Here is a 25972-nt window from a genome sequence, read left to right as displayed (position 1 = left end):
ATAAGAACAATTATAGACTTTTTAATAATAAAATGACTGCTCTGCATTATCCAGTTAAAGAATTATCACTAGATGAGTCGATGGTACCGTGGAAAGTTAGACTTAGTTTTAAACAATATACTAAACAAAAGACATAAAAGACGATATCAAGGTTAGAATTATTTCGTAAATTAATTTATAAAAAAGCAAAGAAAGACGGAATATCGCACGCGAACATTTACCTATAAATAATTGCTAATACATCGGACAAACGCGAAACGAAAACGAAAAGATGCAGAGTATGTTCTATCCTAAAAATAAGAAAAAACCCAATTTATGAGTGTGTGGATTGGGCCGAGAAACCAGATCTCTCCGTGGGCGATTCTTTCAAACATTTCCATAAACAAAATAAATAAGTTAATATTTTTTTGTAATAACCTTTAATTTTTACCTATATTTAGCTGACAATGAATGAAAAATCGACAAAGAATTAAAATACAAATATCTTTAAATTTTTAAAATGCTGTTAATATAAATTTATTTTACTACGCAAGTAATCTATATCAGCTGTTCTGACCAACCGTTAATTTCGGTCTCATTTGAATATACCTACTTAAAATATTTATATCCTAAAATGTTTTCCACTATAAATTCTTTATGTTATACACCTAATCTTAAAATTATGTTTTGACCAATCGTTAATACTCTTCTTATTTAAATATTACTAAAATATTAAATACCTAAATTATTTTTCAAATTTTCGTCTACCTAATGAATACAAATCTTTTAACAATAGGTGCGGTGCGCACTGTCCCGACCCTCCTTTACAATCAGTTAAATAATGTAATAGACGTAATAAAATTATTTCAATTTGAATATTTCTTACCTGGTAATTTATTCTGTGAAATATAAAAATTCCATTGTATTTACTAAAACTCAACTTGATTTCAGATATTTTATATTCATAAAAGGGAGTAACGATTCGATTTCGCTTAGCCATGTAATACGACTCGAATCAGAGTCAATTTTTTAAAACAGGTAAAATTTATAGTTTTTGGAATAAAGTGTTTTCATATTTTTAATATTTAAACATTAAAAATATAAATATTAGTTAGTAAAGAATAACATTTAAAAATGTTTTTCAATTAGGGTAGTTGAGAAGAACATGACTAGGCTGGTAAAAATATAGTAAAATTCTAGCAGAGCACTCTTGTGTTTTCAAAAAGATTTTTTATTCACCTAGCGTCAATGTGTATCTTGTTGAATGTTTCCCATTAACTGAGGCTTAGGGGGTCAAAAATTATAAGGGTGGATCAAATTTAGTAAAAACCTGGCAAGCAATTTATATTTTCAGTTACAAGTAGAATACAGTAAAATTATAAAAATAGATTTTTTATCACCTTAAATTTTAACTTAGTAGAATTATTGACTCCTCATAGAGGGTAGTTGAAGGGTGAAAAATTACTATACACGGTTCACAATTTGTTGATAGCTCACTACAAGTTTAACCCTAATTAGAAAACTGAAATACAGAGAGGATAGGTAATACGATATAATAGTAAAAATCAACCTAAAACTGACGGTTTAAGACGTTTTCGACTAACCCACCTTATATCTGAAGGAATACAATACCTTATAATCCTATTACGGGGATATTTTGAATGGTTAGAAATGAACGACCAGTGTCGTAGAGTATATGATTGAAACATTTATTTGAACTAAATAAATATATTTTTTAAATTGTACTTATGTAAATTGTATTTTTTAATAAAACTTATTTATTTTATTCAAAAATAAAAAGTTTCTTGCCATTTGTAACAGATACATTTATTTAATTAAGGAAAAAGGCGCCAAATGTCGCTTGGCAAAATTTCCAATGCGTTTTAAATGTATATCCATTATTTTCGAATCCGGAGAAAACTAATAAATATTTTTGAAAAATTTAAACGCAGAATGAAAGATTACATTATTACTCAGGGCAGAAAGTCCCTGAAAACTTCTACAATGTTTATTTTAATATGTTATGTAACAGGGTTGAAAATAAAAGAGAAAATATAGTATAATTTTTAATTGAAAATATTGCATGCAAAAGAAACTTTTTATTTATTCTAAAAAATATTTCATTCTGCCTTTAAATTTTTCAAAAATGCTTTTTAGTTTTCTCAGGATTTGAAAAAAAAAATGGATACATTTAAAACACATTGAAGATTTTGACAGGCGACATTTTGCGCCTTTCCCCTTTAACACCTTACGATTACAACTACTATTACTTACCTTATATAATTACGATTAGAAAACTATTCAAATTCAAAATAAATAGGATCAACTTCGGAATCCGAGTCGTCTTGAGGGTTAATAATTAGGTTAATAATCTCTACGGTCGCATCAATTATGTTATCAAGATCCCACATTTTTTGTTCTTCTTCTATTACATGTCTTACTGCATCTTTCCTGTTTTGTTTTGTAATATGTTATAATGACTCGTATAACAATAATTCACGTACATCTTGTATTTTATATGACGTATTTTTTCTAGCCACATAAGTTTTCATTTGTGCCCAAATGAGTTCAATTGGATTTATTTCGCAGTGGTAGGGTGGAAGTCTAAAGACTGTGATGTTTCGCCTTTCCGCCATTTTGTCAACTACGTATTTCTTGAACTTAGATTTGTGTTGCCGGGCAATTTTTAAAAGTTCTGCTTTTACCATTCCATCTTCGTAAGGCAGATACTTATTCCGCAGCCAGTCAAGAATATCCTGTTTCTTTCACGCATTCGTTAGAAGTCTTTTTCACTAGTCGTGAATGATAAGGTGCATTATCTAATACTATAATTGAATTTGGTGATATGTGTTCAATCATTTGTTCAAAATACTCTTCGAAAACATCAGCTGTCATCTCCTCGTGATAGTCTTTTGTGCTTTTGGAATGAAATTCCAACAAACCATGCTTAACAAATCCTTTTTCACTGCCAATGTGAGAAATTATTAATCTACTGCCTTTACCAGAAGGTGGGGAGATACCAGTAGACCAACAACCTTCCATAAAGACTTGCCTGGAGCTTAATATATTTTTATCTGACCAAATGTTTTTTAGAGTATGACCTGAGTTTACCCACGTTTCATCCTGGTAGAAGATGGGCCTTTCTTCAGCCCGGAATTTTCGTATGAATCTTCGATAATTTCTTCTCCAATATCATCTTCTCCTCCCGGTCAATCAAAAGTGATTTTCGGTCTGATTTCTCCCACCGGAAATTTAATTCTTTTAAAACTTGCCACAATTTAGTTCGTCCGATATGAGGCAAATCCGGGTCGTCTCTAACTTCTTGTAAAATTTTGTTTAGGTTTAGTATTTCTTTTTTGAAAAAAAATCCATGAATTTTCCTTCGAATACCATTTTTGGCAAATTCATCAATTTCAATAGGCTTTTTCCCTCTCTTTAAGTTTTCGTTTGTGTTTGGGTTAGCTATACCGTGTTTTTTTCTTTCTGATAGGAACCTATATAAAGTTGACTCTCCTACGCCAGTCATGTTGGCACAATTTTCGACTATGTTGCGAACAGTGTTTGTGGGATTCTGAGAAACCAGAGCATCGTGAACATTCACAGACAATAGTCTTCTCTCTTGGTGAATAGACAGACTTACTGACTGTACGCAACAGTACCGGTGTAAAACTTGATGATGAAGCCATCACAAACAATCCAACAAAACGAGCACGAGCGAAAGGTACGTATATGTTCGTAGGTATATGAAATAAAAAATTACTCACACACTGCATATAATTCGCAAAAGAAATATTCGAGACGCTAATTACTGCCGTAGACGCGGAAACACCGACGAGCCGTAAATTACATGCGATCAAAAACGTACTAAACAAAAAAATTGTTTTCGTTCGTAATAACTTCACACTTTCAAGTTAAGTTTCGAATATAATTATATTATTAAAAATCTGGGGAATTCTATCTTAATTATCTTGCAACGAATAGTACATTCGGATATGAATTCCAGGTTTTCTAGTAAAGTGATTAAACGCGAAGATTAGTATTGAAATATCCAAAGAGATAAGGTATTCTCATTTACAAAATTGTTAATGGTTAAATTCTTATTTTTATTAATATAATATAATAACCAACATTAGTCGTGAAAGTTTTAATTGTTTTTTTTGCTAAATATATTAGTATTAAAATATTATCAATATTATATATAACAGTATTAAAACATTATATTATTATTTAATGAATAAACACCTTAGGAACGCTTATGATTTACGACCGTTTTATAAGTTTGAGGCATATTTCGTGCTCTCAACAATTTGTGAACAGAGAATAGGATGGTAATATATACAAATCTAGCATAATACTGTAGTCTCTCATACTTCCGAAAAGATTTGCTTTGCATTCAACCAGCGTAAATGTGTAGATGGTGGAATTGGTGAAGTTGGTTAACATTTAGTAAAAACTAACCAGAGAGTTTCTTATTTTATTTATAAATAGTATTTAGTAAAGTTATAAAACAAAACTTTTTCACCTTTAATTTAAACGTAGCAGAACTATTGACTTCCACTAAGGGTTAGTCGAGGGATACAAAATTACTAAGTTGGTAATAAATTCGTAAAAACTTAGCAAAACACTGTGGTATATCATAAATAATTTTTTTAAATTCCGCTGGCTCGAATATTAAGCTAGCAGGAACGTTTCCAAATAAGATTGGTTTAGAGATGGAAACTTATCAAGGTAAAAATACTTTATTATGTCAGTTATAAGTAGAGGATAGTGAAATTGATGATTTTTTTAACGTTAAATTTTAACCTAACAGAATTATTGACTTTTCACAAGGGGTAGTTAAGGGGTGAAAAATTACTAGGATGTTAATAAATTCGTAAAAACCTAGCAAAACACTGTGGTATATTATAAATATGTTTTTTTAAATTCTGCTAGCTTGAACCGCAACCCAGCAGAAAGGCTCCCCTTAAGGGTGGTTTGATGGTGAAACAATATTAGGGTGGTAATAAATTAGTGAAAAATGGGTGAAAAAATATGCCATTAACAAAAAGTTTTTTTTTTAAATTCTGCCATCTTGAACCTTATGCCAGAAGAACCGCTCCCATTAAGGGTGGTTTGGTGGTGAAAAATTATTAGGGTGGTAATAAATTAGTGAAAAATGGGTGAAAAAATATGTCATCAACAAAAATTTTTTTTTTGAATTCTGCTGGCTTGAACCTTAAGCCAGCAGAATCGCTCCCCTTAAGGTTGGTTTGGTGGTGAAAAATTATTAGGGTGGTAATAAATTAGTGAAAAATTGGTGAAAAAATATGCCATCAACAAAAAGATTTTTTATTTTGTTATTCTACTAGCTTGAACCTTAAGCCAGCAGAATCGCTCCCATTAAGGGTGGTTTAGTGGTGAAAAATTATTAGGGTGGTAATAAATTAGTGAAAAATGGGTGAAAAAATATGCCATCAACAAAAAGTTTCTTTTTTGAATTCTGCTAGCTTGAATCTTAAGCCAGCAGAATCGCTCCCCTTAAGGTTGGTTTGGTGGTGAAAAATTATTAGGGTGGTAATAAATTAGTGAAAAATGGGTGAAAAAATATTACGTAGGTTAAATTGGATTCCGCTCATGTGTCCCCGCTAGCTTAAGGGTCCTGAAATATACATGGCCATTAACACTACAATTTTTAGAATACTGTGAATTATATAAGGTGTTCCCAAAAATAGTTGTGTAACAAAGTTATATTTTTTCTTATAGAGTACCCTATATTTGACGACATTTTAAAATTATCCTTAAAAAATAAAATACTCTTATAGGAGTTACCCATACCTTAATACAGTGTGTTTTGATTTAGTTTAGTTTTTCTATAAAATTTAAGGTTGTAGAAAAAAATTAAATATGGTCAAGTGGGAGTAATTATGAGACATTATTTAAATCTTTTAAAACATATAAAGAACCTTCTCATATGGTCAATTTGCCAATAAAGTATCAACTTTTTTAACAACAATATTTTATTTGTTTACAACATTTATACGTCTCATTTTTCACCCCTCAGAAGGTACAATTATGAGACAAAGGGGCAAATTTAGGAAAATTTTTTTTTATTTCGAAAATATATGTCTCAACAGCTAATAGCCATTGACACAGGTACAATTTATATTCATATTTACATGGTTAATACTTTACACTGGGTACAAATGAGTTACAATACATTTTTTATAATACATTTTGTTTTAAATTAAATTGTATAACTTTGTGTTTTTTAAAAAGTTTAATACACTTTCATAGTTGCTGCTGTTTGAGATAGGTATGTCTTTTAGGTTGTTACCAAGATTGTATTTTCTTCTGGCTGCTAGGTAGTGTTGACGAGAAGTACATGTGTTATGTAAGTCGTGGTGTTGCAGTACTGGCACAAAATCTGATTACTGGAAATCATTAGGTGTCCATGTGTAAGGCATGTGTGCCCCATTATCAATCTTCGGATGATAGATTTGTCCTTTCTTGTCATTGGTGGGAGCTGGTGGTAGAAAATGTTTGGTTGTAGAACGCTTAACTTGGTATTGCTTCTTTTCCAATGATCATTCCAAAGGTTCATTATTTTATGTTTGAGTGTTCTTTTTAAATCTGATGATGTTTGAATGTCTGTTGTTACGTTAAGAGAACATGCTTGTTTTGCTGCTTGATCGGCTTTTTCGTTACCTGGAATACCAACGTGTGATGGGACCCACAATATTGTTACTGTAGTTCCATTAGTTTAAAGACGATCTGGATTTCTTGAACTATTGGGTAGATAGAATATACGTTTCTTATGGACTGCAAAGAGGAAAGAGAGACCGTACAGATTGCTATAGTTTTATCATCGTTGAGTGGAGTTTTCACCGGTTGTAGTATTCCATATAGTTCAGCAGTATAAATACTGCAATTGCTGGAGAGTCGAAACAAGTTGACGGTGGTTGTAGTCGTTGTAACAGCACAGCCAACATCTTTTTCAGTCTTAGGTTGATGTAGTATTTCATAGAATCTGGCCCAGTTGTTTATTTTACTTAGCGTGTTTTGTAGTAAAGTATTAGTGATTTCTTCACGCGTTCTACCCCACCATGGGAAGTCGGATTAGAAAGCTTCATTACTACGTATATAGGATCGACCTCGTACGTTTCTGAATTGGAATAATATAAAAATAAATTACTCTTACGCTGAAGATAAGATACTACATGGGAAAAATATCTACCGAATCAACATAAGCAACGTAATATACAATCTTCCTTTTCGTGGAAAATTTTACGAGTATTTAGTTGTCCTCCCTAACATCTGATATATCTAGATCTTGATTTAGTGTTAAATTTTCCGCGTTACTTTCATCTTGATAGATCCATCTATTTTGTGCCTTTTTTGCAGATTTGGAGTCGTTCTTTCCATTCGCGAGTAGAAGTGACTCTAAAGAGATAGGAATTTAATTATTGTCACTTGTGTTGAAAACGGCTGAGGAAGCACTGGATGTACATTCTTACCGATTGTTTTTTAGAGTGTTGTGTGACTATAGTGACACAAAGTAGAGTTAGTAATATTTATACAATTAAGGGACTGCTGGGAAAAAACTTGATTCTCTCAGAAATGTCTAGTTCTGTCACAGGGAAAGAGTACTAGAGAAGGAAGAAATGATTGTTTCCGTATTTATTCTTTCATTTTATAATTCACACAAGTCCGAAAATTCAGATTTCGAAAGCTTTCTTTGATTTTCACGTTGCCAGTAAATTAATTTTTCATTCTAACGTGGAGCTTAGTGGTCCAAAGCAGCATTTGTCCAGAGGTTGTAAAAGGTCCGTGCTGTGTGCTGGAAGTTTCAGTAAAGTTATATTTTCTGCGATTATCCCTTCAATTGTAGTTATGTCCAAATGGGTAATGTGATCATCGAGAATTATAATTAATGGTCTTTGGTTCATTATTTCATAAAATTTTATTAACTACTGCTAGAAAATATTGGTAGTCATCTAACCTTTTTTCGATCATGCATACAAAGTATTTGGTATGTTATGTTGTCCCTTCCAGCTAGACCATAAGTTGGCTTCTTGAAAAATAATTAGTAGTGGTAGTAATTTACCGATAGGTGAAATATATACCATGACAGATATTTTCTTTTCCTGGACCCTGTATATTACTATGAACTTTCTCCCCTTTTTCGGCTATGAGAAGAATCGGAAGAAAAACTGGTTTTATTTATGTTCTAAATAAGCTCTGGTAAATTACTTAGGTTTAATTTATTGGTGGTCTCCTGTACGCGGTCGTAGAATCCATAAAACAAAAATGGATCGCTGCGCTGGTTACCGGTCGTCTATTTAATTCTAATTGCTCTATCCTTTGGCTTAACTTTTGCCTTTTACAAAAATCATGAAATCAGTCGTGTTCTGGTTTGTTGTTTTAAAATTAAGTTGTGCTGTTATTCTCATTTACAAATGATTGGACCGTTTCTAAGATTTCTTGTTTTGTCACAATAAAACTCTATTTGGCCAAAATTCTAGTTTTTTCCGCCAGATCATGCTCAATTTCGGTTTTTCGACCTTCTATTTTATTGTGATTTCCATGGAATTGTCTACTTAACGTGGATTTATCTATTTTAAGCATTTTGATGCCATTCTTAAATTAATCTTACCTTCTTTAATAAGGTTTAATGCTGCCTGAAGGTTTTCATCGTTATATGATTTTAGCTTTTTCACATATCCTCTTGGCATTTTGCTAAAAATTATATAATTATTAGTCTCATTCTTTACCTAACCTTGTCTCATATTTACCCTAAAGAATGTCTCACTTTTACATCTGTTAAACAATTCGACGTAACTTAGACATACTTCAAGACAGACTGTCGCACAAAAGGGCTAACGACTATGGAAGTATTCTCGATAATATCGAGAACACAAGCAAGCAAGCAATATAATTAAACCTAGCCTGTGAGACATGTTCACCCCTAAGAATTACGTTCGGGTGTAACAATTCATTGGAGTGAGCTGTATTGATTCGAGTTATAAACAGGAATCACTCCACCGCGCTCCAATGCTCCAGACTATCCCTTTCCCCCTAGAGCACTCTGATACGCGATAGGGGCACTATCAGCCAAATGCTCTTCATGTGGGAGTCCTGGGTAATAGAACTCCAACATAGTACCCTACCCGATTAAAAATTCAGGCTAGTGTTAGTCGCTTTATTCCTGTTATCTTTATGTGACATCCACGAATCTAAAATTGCTTACTTGGGCCTTAAGTCTCCGCTCTGAGCTAGGCCCCTGAATCTCATCGAGCATATATGGGATAGACTTCAACGAAGAATGGCTCCACGTAAACGTAACATATACATGCCGTTTCGTTTTCGAGGGCGTCTCATAGAAGAATGGGCAAACGCATCTTAACAGGATATCCCGGACAGGATTTTATTATTACCACCCTATTTTGCAATGACCTAAACTTTTGTTAATTGTACTGAAAGGCAATCTCGTTATTTTTGAGATTTCAACAAATTTTGTCGTATGGTAAATACTACTAATCACTACAAATCGATTATTATTTATTTAAAACAATTAAAGAAGAAATTACGTCACCTTCTAAAAATATCCCTAGACTTTTTCGATGAATATATAATGTATACAATATTATATTATGTCTTTTTCATATATTGCTCATCGCGATTAAATTCAGTGGAGAATATTCAACCACTTCAACAATTCTGCAAAAATATATTGAAATTGTTTAATTTATAAATAAAAGTTTACAAAAAATTAAATTTGCACTTTCTATATTCTGTAAGTTCAATAACAGAGCCATAATAAGCTTCAAATCGTACTATTTTACCTCTTTTATATAATCGTAAGTAAAGGTTTCTTGTTCGGTAACTCCTTCAACCACACTACTAGTCGCTATTTGTTTATCAGTTCGAAGGTCTGAAGTGTATTCACCTTTGGATGTCATTTCTATAGGAAGAGTGGAACTGGCAATTGTAGCTCTGGTGTCGTCATCGCCAACCGATTTTCCACTTACTGGTATTTCATGAGTTTGTTGAGGACTGGATACTGTTACATCTTCTAAACTGGTAGGAGTTTCTTTAGTTTCAATTTCAAGCGTTTTAATCTAAAAATATTTGAAAAAAATTTGACAAATTAGTATAGGCATGCGACACATATTTAAAAAAGGATATTTAGTTTGTTATAGCGTTCAAAGCAAATGTAATAAAAATACAATAATGAAGGTAAGCGTTATCGACAAAACAATTTAGCGATTTTAGGGCCTGCGTAGCGCAAGCGGTAGGATGCTTGCCTCGCATGCCGGTGGTTCGGAGTTCGAATCCTACCGCTGACAAGAACAACTAGACATTTTTAAAAATGTCTATAGGCCCCAGGTCGACTCAGCCTGAATAAAAATGAGTACCTTGGGTAAAACCAGGGGTAATAATAGGCGGTTGAAGCGTAGCACTGGCCATGTTACCTTCCTTGCATACCGTAGGCCCTAGATATAGCAGGCTACCCTGCTATACTCCCAAAGCCGCAAAGAGGTATAAAACAGGAGACTATTATTATTACATCAGATAAAAATACCTTCTGTCAATTGCCCTACCAACTTCTTCCAATAGATCTATTTTTGGAGTAATTCCAAACAAAATCCACAAGGAAAATAATTCCTGTAGCTGGCTGTATACCACGTATAACAAAAGAGGTTAGTCTTTGTATGTGGGTATATTTTATTTTTATAAAAACCCTTAAAAGGGCAACATTACAAGCACGAACGTTTTCGGAACAACTGTTCCATCATCAGGTTAAAATGCAGGTTAACATGCCTGAGCCACCAAAATATTTGGGTAACAATATACCCAAATACTTTGGTGGCTCAGGCATGTTAACCTGCATTTTAACCTGATGATGGAACAGTTGTTCCGAAAACGTTCGTGCTTGTAATGTTGCCCTTTTAAGGGTTTTTATAAAAATAAAATATACCCACATACAAAGACTAACCTCTTTTAATTCCAAACAGTTTAAGAAACATAAACTTGCACAGTAAAACGGTAGAGTGTGTGTACACTGTACAGACCAAATCTTTAAATCAAATAATTTGATCACATCGACATCTGATATGAATAACATTGTAACTCTACTTACAATGATTTTCAACTATAGAGTAAATAACATTTATAAAGGATAACCTTTAGTTTGGTATATCTTTTATTCTATCTTATCTTAATATAAATTTATTCAACAAAATAACCTCATTGTGAGTGCACATTTTAAATCACTTGGCGGAAACAACGTTATAACCAATGTTACAACGTTACAATGTTACAATGTTATAGACTATGTCATCATAAAACAAAATACTAATATGCAAGTACAGGACACAAGAGCATACAAAGGAATAACATGTGGTTCAGATCATTATATCGTAAAATCAAAAGTAACCATTTAGATATAAAATAACACATAATCATTGGATAGTTTGACCCAAGAGAATGCAAGAATACTATATCAACAAAGACTGGATGGCAAACTAATGAATATAACTGAAACATCAACAGTAGAGGAGGTATATAAAAACATAGTCGTTAGCGTTAAAAAAGCTGCAGAAGAAGCACTCGGCTCTAACACTCAAAGACAAAGTGAAAAACTATGGTGGAACAAAGAAATAGAAGCACTCGTAGAAGAGAAAAAGCAAGCGTATATCAGATGGCTGAGCAGTAAACAACAAAAAGATAGAGATGAATACCTGGAACTCAAAAGAATAACAAGAAGAACAACAGTAAAATCAAAAAGAGAAATGTGGGATAAGAAGTACCAGGAAATTAATACCTACCTGGGAGGCAGAAAATGTACAGAAACATGGAAGTTCCTTAGTAAAATAAGAACTAACGAAAGGAAGGGCACAAATATTCAACTAATATCCACACAAAAATGAGAAAAGTACTATGGGGAACTACTGACAGAAAATAGGGACGAATACTTAACTCAATCACCAACAGAGGTTAATATTGAAGGAAAAGATATAACAATACAAGTGACAGAAATTAGAAAAGCTATAAAAGAACTGAAAAATGGTAGGTCTCCAGGACCAGGGGATATTCCAGCCGAACTAATAAAATTTGAATCACAAAAATTGTTTGAAACCGTCACTTGGTGCATAAATAAATTTATAAATGGTTCTCCCGTACCCGACGAGTGGAAAATTGCTTATATTTCGTCGATCCATAAGAAAGGAGATAAGCTTAAATGTGAAAACTATAGAGGGATATCAGTCACTATACATTCAGCCGTTTGTATGGACGAATAATTAGAGACCGCATTGAGAAGGAATACAAAGACCAAGAGGAAGAAGAACAATCCGGTTTTCGAACAGGCAGAACCTGTACTGATAATATCTTCTGCCTCAAAGAACTAATAGAAAAAAAATTAAGCACAAATCAAGAAACTCACCTCATGTTTATTGACTTGCAGAAGGCGTACGATACAGTTCTTGTAAACAAACTCTGGAACGTGTTGTGACAGACGAATATTAGTGTCACCTTAATATAAGCCTTAAGAAATTTGTATGAAGGGTCAAAATCACAAATAAAAAATGGAAACAGACTATCGCAAAGCTTCCTGGTTAATAAAGGTCTACGTCAGGGGTGTTGTGTATCACCGACCTTGTTTAAAATATATGTTGCAAAAGCATTGAAAGAGTGGAAACGAAAATGCAGAGGCATGGGCGTAGACCTCGGAGAGATTTGCTTGTATACATTGCAGTTTGCTGATGACCAGGTTGTTATAGCAAACAATAAAGCTGATCTGGAATACATGGCAAGGAAATTACAAGAAGAATATAGAAAGTGGGGACTAGAAATTAATATAGAAAAAACAAAATACCTACCAATACGTACCGAACTATCGAACATCACATTAGAAAATAACGAAATCATCATGCCCTGCGACCATTACACATACCTAGGAATCGTTTTTGACACAACGGAGAAAGATGATGAAGAAATAAAGGGAACAATAACACAATCCAAAAAAACAATAGGTTGTCTAAACAGCGTACTGTGGAGTCATGAAATAGGAAAAAGACAAAAGAAAACACAATATCTACGAATCTCTTATTAAAAGCAGTCTATTGTACGAAGCGGAAACTTGGCGAATAACCGAAAACAACAGAAGAAAACTGGAGGCAGTAGAAATGGACGCTTTTAGAAGATCAGTAGGAGTGTCACGCAGAGACAGAATACGTAATGATGAGATAAGACAGCGAATGGGGGTTGACGGCTCTCTAACAACAGACATAGAAAGAAAACAGCTGATATGGTATGGACACGTCCAGAGGATGGATAACTCAAGACTCCCAAAAATATTTATGCAATGGATACCACCAAACCGTAGAAAAAGAGGAAGACCCAAGAAATCTTGGAGAGAGGGAGTAACGAAGGCGATGAGCGCAAGAGATCTTAGAGAGGGCCAATGGGATGATAGAATGTCATGGAAATTAGGCATCGGACAACGTCGCAAGACGTTTTAAAACCGATTGATAGATAGACCAATGTAACAATATTGAAAAATTTTAATATTGATGAATATTTTTTATAAAAACATTGTAACATTTTATACAATGTTTTTCTCGAAAAATTTATTGAGTAAGTTTTTACAACTTCATTGTGAGTTGTGATACAAGAAAGCAAGGCAGTGCAATATTACTATTAATAACATTTAAGTCAATTTACCAGGCTCTTCTTATCAGGAAGATAACAGCCAAAAGTAAATTCTTTATTATCAACTGCTGAGTATATAGAGCATGTCTTAAACCTTAAAACCTCATGTGAAAATACTAGTTTAGAATTGCAAAAAAAAATAATAACACCAATATCATTTACGACCGAACTAACTTCTGCTGATAAAAATAAAGTAACAAATGTTCACAGTGCACTACATACTCAAGATACATCGACATCGAAAACTTCTACATGCACCAAAGGCACAAGTTCATCATTAAATTCGTCTGTTAAGAAAACAGAATATCCAAAGAAGAAAAATCTGGGAAGGGAGAGACAAAAGGAGTATTTGGAAAATGAATGTCTTCATTAAATTCGTTTGTTAAGAAAACAGAATACCTAAAGAAGAAAAATCTGGGAAGGGAGAGACAAAAGGGGTATTTGGAATATGAATGTCTTAAAGAAACTGTGGAACTCTACTTAAGAATATACTAGTAAAACTAGAAAATTTCCAAAAATGAGCTAATTGGGACCTGAATGTAACAATAAATGTAACAGAAAATGTAAATAGAAATTATTTGAAAATGATAGACTTAATTTATTTAATAATTTGTGGGAAATAGCTGATCATAACAAACAGAGCGAATATTTATGTAGATATGTTCTCAGACAAGAGAGAAAGGGCAATAGAACTCCAGCATGGTACCCTATCCGATTAAAAATTCAGGCTAGTGTTAGTCGCTTTATTCCTGTTATCTTTATGTGACATCCACGAATCTAAAATTGCTTACTTGGGCCTTAAGTCTCCGCTCTGAGCTAGGCACCTGAATCCCATCGAGCATATATGGGATAGACTTCAAGGAAGAATTGCTTTACGTAAAGGTAACATAAACATGGTAACATATACATTTTCGAGGACGTCTCATAGAAGAATGGGCAAACGCACCTTAATAGGATATCCCGGATAGGATTTTATTATTACCACCCTATTTTGCAATGACCTAGACAAGAGAGAAAATTTGTAAAGTTAAGAGAAACCAAAAGAAACTTAACATATGAATATAGTTTGCAGTTAGCAGAACACCGACTCTAAGTTTGTAAATAAAACATTTTTGGGCACTTATAACGTAACAGATATGTGGTTAACTACACTATTCAAAAAAATTAATAGTCAGGAAGGTGGAATCTTTATACCCGGAGATATGCGTGGTCGCCATAAGAAGAGAGCAAATGTTGTACATGAAAATTATAAAAATTCCATTCATGCGCGTATAAACTCTATTTGAGCAAAAGAATCCCAATAAGCAAGAAAAGAACAACAAAGATGTATTTTTATGAGTCTTTAACGTTTACCAAATTGTTTTCACTGTATAATGAATGGATGTTAGAGAATCACCCATCCGATAAGCCAGCCACGAAAAGCACATAACCAATACTGAGTTTAAAATCGGCTTTTTGCACCGAAAAAAAAATCAGTGTCTTACTTGTAATCTACGTAACATTAATGCAAAGAAAGACCAAATAGAAAAGGAATATGCTTTACATATTGCGACAAAAATATTGTAACTTATCGCCGACTGCAATATATACTCGGTTCGCTATTCCCAGTCCGAACTGTCTAGTGAATTTAGTAATTATTTTTTTGCGAAGTTAGTTACTTTTTGACAGACTAAAAGTGGCTGGAAATTACTACATGATATAGCTGAGGTCGTCTTGGTCTTGTGCAATCACTACTTGATCGTCTGCAAAGCTTAACGTATATAGGTATTCGTTCCGTACCAGTACTCCCATGCCTTCGCATTTTCTTTTCCATGTAGTCAAGGCTTTCTCTAAGTATATTTTGAATGGGGTTGGAGATGTGGAACAACCCTGCAGGAGCCCTTTTGTTGTGGTGAAGTCTCCTATGATTCTTGTTCCCATTTTAATGGACATTTTATTTTCTTTATACAGACCTTTTGTAGCTTTTATGAGTTCCGCCTGTATTTCTAATGTTTACATTGCCTTCCATAGTTCTGACCTTGGTACAGAGTCATACGCCTTTCTCAGGTCCACAAATGCCAAATATATATCTCTATTTTTTGTTTTTTTCTTTTCCAACAGTTGTTCCAGTGTGTATATGTGGTCTTTGCATGATCTTCCTGCCGTGAAGCCTGCCTGATCCTCCCCGATTTTGCCTTTTATCGCTTTCTCTATCTTTTCTCGCAGTATCTTCCCATATAATCTTCCTATTAATGATATTACACTTATTCCTCTGTAGTTTTCGCATCGTTTTTTATCTCCTTTCTTAAATATAGATGTCATATATGCCTCCGTCCATTCTTTTGGGAGCTGTTCTTCATTTATGGCTTTCTGAAATATCCATTGTATCATCCGGTGTAAGCTCAGGTGAGATGCCTCCAGGTCGCGGTGCTTTCTTATTTTTGATTGCTTTTATGGCCGTTCTCATTTCCCTATCTCTTATTTCTATTTCTTGTTGTGGGGATCTGCTTTGTCTTCGCCTGTTTTCTTTTCCAATGAATTGTGGTCTTTGTTCTCTTAATAGTTCTTTGTAGTAGTCCTTTCATTCTTTGTCCTGTATATTTCCCAATTTAATTTTTTCTTTTGAGTTTTGTTTCAATCCTCTCACTACTTTCCATGACTCCGAAGTTCTTGTACCTCCTATGTATGTTTCAATATTTAAGCAGGTTCTTTCCTATTCTTCATTCTTTTGTTGTGTTTGTAGTCATCCATTTGTTTTTTCACCTCTCTATCTTTTTCTCTATATTCTTTATAAACTTCATCGTTGTTTGTAGTCAGCCATTTTCTGTATAGTTGCTTTTTTTCTTCAATTATTCGTTTTGTTGGTTCATTTATTTTATAATAGTGCTGTTTATTTGTTATATGTTCTTTTTCTCCAAGGGCTTCGAATGCTGCTTGCTTTATACTCGCCTTTATATGCTCGTATATTTCTTCGATGTTGCCGTATCTAAATTCTATTAATTTTTGGTCTTAACGTTGTTGGTATAGTTCTCTTATTGATTGTTCTTGGAGTAGTTCTATATTATATTGTTTTTCTCATATAGTGTTCAACGGTTTTTCTGTAGAGGGGGTCTTGTTATGTTTCCAATTAATGCCCATTTTTGCTGTCAGTAGTCTGTGGTCCGTTCCACATTCTGCTCCTCTTCTGACTCGCACATCTTTGATCTTTATTGTGGTATCTTGTTTGATTATTATGTAGTATATTATCGATTTCAGCTTTCTTGTTTCTTGTGTCCATGTCTTATTTAAACAAATATAATTTATTATAACAGAATTTTTACAGGGTGGTCCAAATATTAGATTGTTCTAATGTATATTTTATTGTATGTATTTTATTAGTATGTAGTGTGGCAAATTTAATTTTGTGTGGCTTTTAAACTATATCGGAGTTTCCTATACCTATCTATTTTTATTTTTAAATTATATAAAAAGTTTTCTTAATTTGTAAGCTTTAACAATAATTATAATCAAGTATGCCGTGGTTATATACAATACATAAAAAAACATCGCGATATATCTAGAAAAGATACTAAGCCATTTATAAAATTAAAATATGATAATAATAGGGAGTTTTATTATTTTAATTAAATTAGGCCTACATGTGACATTGAATAATATTGTTTTAAATGGTTTACCTGGTATTCTGTATCTTATAATGGAAGACATTTAAATAATCTTCTATTTTATCTATCCATGTAAGTATTCATGATAGCTAAATTCGATGGTCATTCAGTAAATATCTTTACATAAAACAAATTTTTATACTAAACGCTAATTTCCATCAAAGTAGCCATTGATTGTAATTGTATAATGTCATTTTGACACTGCTATCTAGGAAGTTAGACAATAAGTATAAGAAATGATTTTTAAATATGAGAAAATGTGGATGCAGTTGGATAGACCCTCGGCACATTTTCAACTTCGATTACGGCGTCTCTCTCTTTTGTCGTTTCCCCATTACTGAGGATCGTGATTTCTTCCAATATTCCTAACAATTTTTCCTGAAAAATTGTTAGGAACACCGTAGGCTGAGTTCTTAATTTGGTTGGACCATCTAGTTGGTGATCGTCTACTTGATCTTCTCTCTGGAACGTTTTCAGAAACATTTAATCTCTTTAAACTATTGTCACCTCTGCGAACCACGTGACCTAAAAATTGCAGAATATGTTGCAGACATATTGTGGAGAGCCTTTTTTTAAATCTCGAGTTGGTTTAAAATGAAAACGTTTGTCCAAGGTATGTGCAGCATACCACATCTTAAAGGCATCAATTTTTTAACGCTCGCAACTGCGAAAAGTCCAAGTCTCTGCCAGGTTACGGCGTACGGCAACACTATACCCATCGGCGGACACGCTATCGGTATATTTAGTTACACCCTCTTATCCATCCAGCTATTTCAAATTTTATGAGGCAACTTAACATATACCGCATCGGTATATAATTTATTTCGTTGTTAGTGAGACGCTGAAGTAATAGGTGTTAAATTTATGGCATTCCGTGCTGCAGCGCGCCCGATGATATAATTAGCTCTGAATTTTATCTGTTTTTATTACTTTTTATTTATATATTGTGATAAAAGATAGTCTAAGATCTTAGAGGTAGTTGTAGTAAAGTATTAATTGTATAAGAAATGAATCCGAAGACATCCGAAGATATACAAATCCAACGAGGAGTGAGACAGGGTTGCGTCTTATCACCGCTATTGTTTAATTCGTATTCGGAGTCTATATTCAGAGAAGTATTAGACAAGGTCCAAGGCGAAATTAAGATTAACGGAATCAGCATAGACAACATCAGATATGCTAATGATACCGTCTTAATAGCAAGCAATGCACAAGAACTACAAAATATAATAAATGCGGTAGTTCACCACAGCGAAATGTTCGGTTTACATCTAAACGTTTCCAAAACTTAAACTTTAGTATTTTCAAAGACACCAATAAACGTAGATGTGTATGCCAAGGGTCAAATAATAGAACAGGTAAATTCCATAAAATATTTGGGAACAAATATCAATAGTCAGTATAATTCAAAAAAGAAATCCTATCAAGAATCGAACAAGCAAGAAAAGGATTCATGAGCATGAAAACATTTTTTACAAGATCAGACCTTAGTCTGCAGCGTAGATTTCGAATGATCAGATGTTACGTTTTTTCTGTCTTACTGTATGGCTGTGAAAGGTGGACAATGGACTCTGGAATAGAAAAAAGAATAGATGCCTTTGAGATGTATATATACAGACGAATGTTGAGAATTCCATAGGTACAAAGAGTTACTAATGTTGAGGTACTTCGTCGCATGTGTAAAAAAAAATAATTACTAAGCATAATCAAAGAGAGGAAAATGCAATACTTGGGTCATGTGTTGAGAGGCGAACGATACGAATTACTTCAAGTTATACTGGAAGGAAAAGTACAGAGCAAAAGATCAGTAGGAAGACGCCAGAACTCATGGCTGAAAGATCTGAGGAGATGGTTCGACCGCTCATCCGCAGAAATCTTTCGCGCAGCAGTTTCCAAAACTACAATTGCCACTTGGATCGCCAACCTTCGAGAGGAGACGGCATCATGAGAAGAAGAAGAAAGAAATTCTAGGTATAAAAAGTCTAAGAAATATTTGATGACCACAGAGTTACAAGAGTTGGCTGATAATTTGTCACATGTCGAGATTATAGTGGACTTTGGTAATAAAGAGAAATGCGAGGAGGAAGAAATTATACAGCATCGACTCAAAACTATCCCAATACAAAGATTTTCAAAATTTGAGTATTTATTGTACACTGCCAAACATGAAAGTATATGAAAACATTTTGTAAGCAAGAGACATAACATTTAGCTACCAAAATTGTGTACTTACTCAAGTGGGGGAAGACGAATATTAGGAAAAATATTCTTTTTTAGGAATAAGATTTATTATGTTATTATGTTTTAAAATAATATTTTATTTTTGCACTCTTTTGAAATAAATGGTTTAATTTAACTATCTCAAATTTACTATTATTTAGAACTTTATATTAAGATTAAATATGTATCTTTTGAATTTAATCTATACGTTTGTCTGCTTGTAGCATAAAGCACCGCAGCGCACCTACTCTTGTATTTTTAAAAGCGCATCTGCCCGACCGGTGTTTTGGTAATAAATGGACCGAAAGAAGTATTCTACATAAATCGTCTCCAAGATCTTAATATGAGAATATCAGTAGAAAAATCTAAATGTATAGTGATCAGTAAAGAGCCGCGTAGATGCAAACTAGAAATAAACGGCAAAATTGTAGAACAAGTAATAAAATTCAATTACCTAGGAGTAGAGATCACTAGTGACAGGGATATAAGAACAGAGACCACAAGGCAAGCATCAAAAGCGGTAAGGGTAAGTGGTTGCCTCCGAGAAACCATATGGAAAAACAAATATCTGACCATGGAAAGCAAAATGAAAGTATACAAGACAACAGTAAGACCAATCCTAACACATACAGCGGAGACAAGGACCGATACAAGAAAGACGAAACAACCAATCAAGAATATCGAAATAAAAGTATTAAGATCAATAGCGGGCATATCATTAAGAGACAGACAAACCAACAGAAGTATACGCGAACAATGCAAAATTCAAAATATTAACAGGTGGATAAAAACAAGAAAAAAAAACTGGAACGTGTAACGAGTCCGTTACTTTAATAATCCGTAAACATTTTTAAATACAATTTTAAAATCCCAATCCTCTTAATGCTTTTCTGAATTTTGAATTTCTAAGTTGGCTTAAACAGCGACACCTACGATGATGTAGGGCAACATGATCATCCGGCTAGCAATTAGCGCTCATTCTGGTTTTAACCTTTTGGTAGACAACATCGTTTAACAAAAAAAAGGGTAGGCGACAGAAGAAGGCTAAATTTGTTTTAAAGAATATTAATTTCGTTGGGAAGGAAGAATATATACAGTTTTAGTTGTTTCGTAGTGTATACTCGTTGATTTATAAGCCACTTCTAGTCGGTAAGTTGATTCAATTATAAATAACAGTGTAAAAACCATCAGCCATTTTAACTTCTATAATATCGTCATTTTTCCCTTCGTTAGGGATATATCTATCTGTCATTTATCACATTATTTCATTAAGAAACATTCTGGATTTAGATATAGTAATGTTATAAAATCATATCAATTTTCTATTTTACTTCCCGGCCTTAAAAACATATAATTAGGTATCCATTTTTAAAACTATCTATTATCTATTAAGTCTATCTGTAAAAATATTCTGCCTCATATCGTTCTTTTACATTCAAAAATATTTCCGTAGCAAGTTTTCGTTAAAAATTATCTATTTGATCAATTTATTTTACATCAAATATTGTCAGACCATGCGAAGGTCACATTATCTACAAAATCATTACAGCTTTTTTCTTTGATACAAGCTTCCCAGCAACTTTTTGTAATATTTTTCAAGTTATTTCATTTGTTAATAAACCTTGTATTTTTTCCTTCTTTTTATTAAGCGTAAGGAGGAATTGTAACACAACTGTTCTTTTTAGCCTACCCCAAGAAGTTAAATCCAGGATTGAGGATTTTTTTTTTCTCATTTATTTTTGGGGATTTTTTTTACAAGGAGGAAAAGAATTTGCGTTTTTGAATTTGCCCATTTGCCCGTCTGTTCCATCAGAGGTCCAGAGCTCTCTCAGACTACTCTCGGACCACTTCAGGATACCAGCCCGAAAGACCTCCCTTATTTAGAGGGTGGAACATTGTTCATTTTTTTTTATATTTTTTTTTATTCATTAATTGTTAATAATTTTGTTTATAATATTTTGTTTCCAATCTTAAATCATACTGTTTTATTTAATAATAAAGGCCCGTCATTTTTTCTAAATAATTATAATATATATATGCAGTAAAATTGTCACGTCCAGGTCGAGGTTTTAAATCCTCCCATTTAACTCAATTTGTGCGATTTTATGTGTACACATCTAATCAGAGAGTTACTTATTAAGATTTTATTATTATTATATTTTCAAACCTTTGGACATTTATCCCTTCAGGATATTGTCCTCATTACTTTATTACAACCTTCGATTGAAAGCCAAATGACAGAGTTGCATCTCTGAGGCAAGTAATTACCTTTTTAGGTCAATCATTACAATTTTTTCTATATCTTATTATTGGTAAATTTAGATCATCAAGGATCAGTTGCGTACAACTAGGGCATTTATTTTTTTTGTAGATAATTAACTAAGTTGACTGTACATAATTGGTGGTGGGTATTTTAGGGTAAATTTAGATTGTATATATTGGATAGGGATTAAATTTTTGGTGAAAACTAAATATTTCAATTCATACCTGTATCCTTTTTTTTTGTATTTCAGCAAATAGCTTTACAAGATACCTTGGAAAGTTTATGTTAATACTTTCCTGGCGCCCACTCATATTTTGGAGCAACTTCTATAATCATTTTTATTTACCTCAGTTATATACCTATAGATTGTTTATTACCTTGTCATTCCTTTTTTTATTCTACGGTCTCTGTAGGGCATACAAATTTGCCGAATCCTCTTTTGAGTTAGTTAAGTTAAGTTAAGTAGTCACTCTCCGGCACATTTAGCTAGCCAGCTTTAATTTATTTGTTTTGTTACATCCGTCCTCATTTGTTTTTGTTACATTGGCGAGCCCAACGTGGTGCCTATTTTCAGTTCAGACCGTACATTCTGTAGTATATTTCTCTTTGCAAAATATTCTTTATTATTTCTAATTTGTTCCTGTTGCTCTTTGTTCAATTTTTTTAACTTCTTTATTTATTTATTTTTCCTTATAAGATTTACTATTTTAAGGTATACTTGTATTGCTGCAGTTATAGTCATATTTAAACCCTCACCTATTTTGATATCATTGTGTACAGTTGACTAGTTATTTACTATTTTTGTATGATAAAAAATTTAATTATTTAGACATTGCCATTTTTATATATTAGCCAATCTTAGTGTATTTTTGGTATTTAACTGCTGGTTGACCATATATTTGTTGAAACCACTGTATGTGCTTTAGGGATTCAACTTTAAATATTTAACTTAACTTTACTTAATTCTTTTTAAACACTTAATTATATATAGATATATTCTTTTGGATAACTTTAGTTCCTTGATTGATTTTGTGGTGTGTTAGTACATTATTTCTTTTGTCTATCCTTTATATTCATCTATTTTTTTTTTGTTTTCATAATGTCTGCATTTAAGTTAGAACATTTGTTAGTGAAGGAACTGGATTACGAGTTAAGGATTAGGGACATCAATATTGATGAGTCTTCCAATGTTGATCTGAAACGCAAAATATTGCGTGGAGCTTTAAGGCAGGAAGAAGGAAACAGGAGTTTCCGACAGATTTCCGCCTCAAATATTCCTTTTGAGGTCCAACAACAGGAGATTGAAGAGACTGTGGATGATTTGGCGAAAAGGATAGCCGATTTTAGAGGGACTGTCCAAGATAGCCTATATTCCAGGCTAATATCACGCCTAGCTCACATCTCAGGTCGTGTGCATTTATTATCTTGTTCAGATGATGCACAACAAATCTTCCAACGCTCTGTCTCTGTCCGAATCCTAAGTCTAGAGGGCGAACTTGATTCTCGAGTGAGTCCAATAGCAACATCAACTCCAATCTCTTCTGTCCAAGCGGCAAATGCATTTCTACAACCCAAACCTGTTCAGGTTCATAAATGGGGCATTACATTTTCTGGTGAAGGTCATTATGACCAGGGTATTTCCTTTTTGGATCGAGTGGAATGTCTTCGTGTATCGAGAGGAGTGAGTGAAGATGATCTCTTCGCAGCGTCTGCAGAATTGTTTTCAGGTGCAGCTTTTACGTGGTTTATGAATAACCGCAATAATTTTTCAAATTGGTCTGATCTAGCTCAGAAACTTAAGTCTGATTTTCTACCTTATTCTTTTCAAGACGACCTTTTAGATCAAATTAAAAATCGTAAACAGAAGCCACACGAGTCTGTTACGATGTTCATTAATAATATTTTAGGTATGTGTAGTCGCCTTGAAACACCTCTGACAGATTCTGCAAAGATTAAGATCATCCTGAAATGTCTATTGCCATTTTATCATCAGCAGTTGGCTCTTGTAGAGATCACTAGTATAGCTGATATTACGGAGAAGTGTAAACGTTTAGAAGAAACTTTATCGTGGTCTTCTCACCTTCCTTCTACTTCTCGACCCTCTTCTTTTAATTCTTCACGTCACCTAGATACTTTCAAACACCGTTCTTGGCAATCCAAAGGCCATGAACGTAATATATCCGCATTGAGTTCTGTAGTTTGTTGGAATTGTCGTGAGTCTGGTCATACTTTTTATGATTGCGGTATCCCTCGTACCCGTATTTTCTGCCATGGTTGCGGTAAAGAAAATACTCTCAAACGTAATTGTTTTAAGTGTTAAGTCTTAAGTCTGATTTTCTACCTTATTCTTTTCAAGACGACCTTTTAGATCAAATTAAAAATCGTAAACAGAAGCCACACGAGTCTGTTACGATGTTCATTAATAATATTTTAGGTATGTGTAGTCGCCTTGAAACACCTCTGACAGATTCTGCAAAGATTAAGATCATCCTGAAATGTCTATTGCCATTTTATCATCAGCAGTTGGCTCTTGTAGAGATCACTAGTATAGCTGATATTACGGAGAAGTGTAAACGTTTAGAAGAAACTTTATCGTGGTCTTCTCACCTTCCTTCTACTTCTCGACCCTCTTCTTTTAATTCTTCACGTCACCTAGATACTTTCAAACACCGTTCTTGGCAATCCAAAGGCCATGAACGTAATATATCCGCATTGAGTTCTGTAGTTTGTTGGAATTGTCGTGAGTCTGGTCATACTTTTTATGATTGCGGTATCCCTCGTACCCGTATTTTCTGCCATGGTTGCGGTAAAGAAAATACTCTCAAACGTAATTGTTTTAAGTGTTCGGGAAACGAACGATCGGAGGTACGTCCCCTGAGCGTTTCTCCGTCCACACCCCCATCAGGGAGCCAAACCGATCCACCAAACACAGCAACTGTTCCAACCACGTCCAACCATTCAAACCCATCTTCCAGTCGAAAAGGAAAAGGGGTTTACACGAAAAAACCAACACAAACCACACAGAATCACTCAAAAGAGTAACTTCCCAATCTAAAACATTTGATTCGCTTAGATTATCTTCCCCAAATTTTAGTGTTAAACGTGATAGTAGTAGTGTAGTAGTTCCAGTATGCATACCAGAGTCTACCACAGGTCAGGAGGATTCTTTTATTTCTGATTCTTCTTGTTTTCCTATTGCATCCTCTGATTGTGTTGGTAGAGATAATAAATTTAGTTTGGTACCATTTAAAATTTTTGACCAATCAGAAAATGGTTGTTTTGATTTGAATTCCTTATTAGTGAAGAAACATAATGATAATAGACCTTATCTTCCTATTAAGATTTTAGGACAAGCTTATTTAGCTCTTTTAGATAGTGGCTCAAACATTTCTGTGATAGCTTCACATTCATTAGCTTTACTGAAAAATGCTGAAATTTCTATTATCCTTATTTCTTCTCTGCAAGTATCTACTGCAGATGGTACAGTTCAGTCTATTACTAGGCAAATTTGAAACTGAAATCACAGTAGCAGATTTATGTAAGCAAATTACATTCTACATTATTCCCTCAGTTCAGAATTCTATCATTTTAGGTATGGATTTCTTAAATGCTTTTAATAGCACACTAAATTGTTCTAATTTTTCTTTTTATGTTTCTCAATTTAATCTGTCTGTACTTAGTACTATTCAGGACTTTTCGAGTTTATCTAGTCTTGAACAAAGACAATTAGAGAATATGATCTCTAAATTTATAACTCTTTCGCCGAAAGACAAGTTAGGTCGTACATCCTTAATATCTCACACTATCGAGGTGGGAGATACCACACCTTTTCGACAATACCAGTATCCTATTCCTCAGGCTTGGCAAGTTGACTTGGAAAAGGAAATTGATTCCATGTTAGAGTTGAAGATCATTGAACCTTCCACGTCTTCTTACTGTAGTCCTTTGTGGTTAACCAAGAAAAAGGATGGATCTTTTAGGGTTTGCTTCGATGGTCGAAAGTTGAATAATATTACTACAAATCGGGATGCTTATCCTATTCCCCGAATAGACGTCATTCTAAGTAAACTCCAGAATGCTAGGTATATTTCTTCTATCGACCTATCTAAAGCTTTTTTACAAATTCCTTTAAGTGAGGAAAGTAAAAAGTATACAGTTTTTGCAGTTAGTGGAAAAG

At 33.5% G+C, this 25972-nt stretch overlaps 1 protein-coding gene across 1 annotated transcript in view; it reads right to left on the bottom strand.

Moving 5' to 3' along the window:
• The window catches only part of LOC140437063 (uncharacterized), a 167821-nt gene that overhangs the window by 11423 nt on the left and 130426 nt on the right, over window positions 1-25972 (bottom strand). The window contains exon 20 of the mRNA XM_072526314.1: window positions 9905-10076. Within this exon, the coding sequence (XP_072382415.1) occupies window positions 9905-10076 (172 nt within the window). The remainder of the gene's footprint in view (window positions 1-9904; window positions 10077-25972) is intronic.

The sequence above is a fragment of the Diabrotica undecimpunctata genome, chromosome 3 (genome assembly GCF_040954645.1).
Source record: "Diabrotica undecimpunctata isolate CICGRU chromosome 3, icDiaUnde3, whole genome shotgun sequence".
In the NCBI taxonomy this organism is placed as follows: Eukaryota; Metazoa; Arthropoda; class Insecta; order Coleoptera; family Chrysomelidae; genus Diabrotica; species Diabrotica undecimpunctata.
The sequence above is the reverse complement of the archived record's forward strand: the minus strand, read 5'-3'. Positions and strand labels throughout refer to the sequence as shown.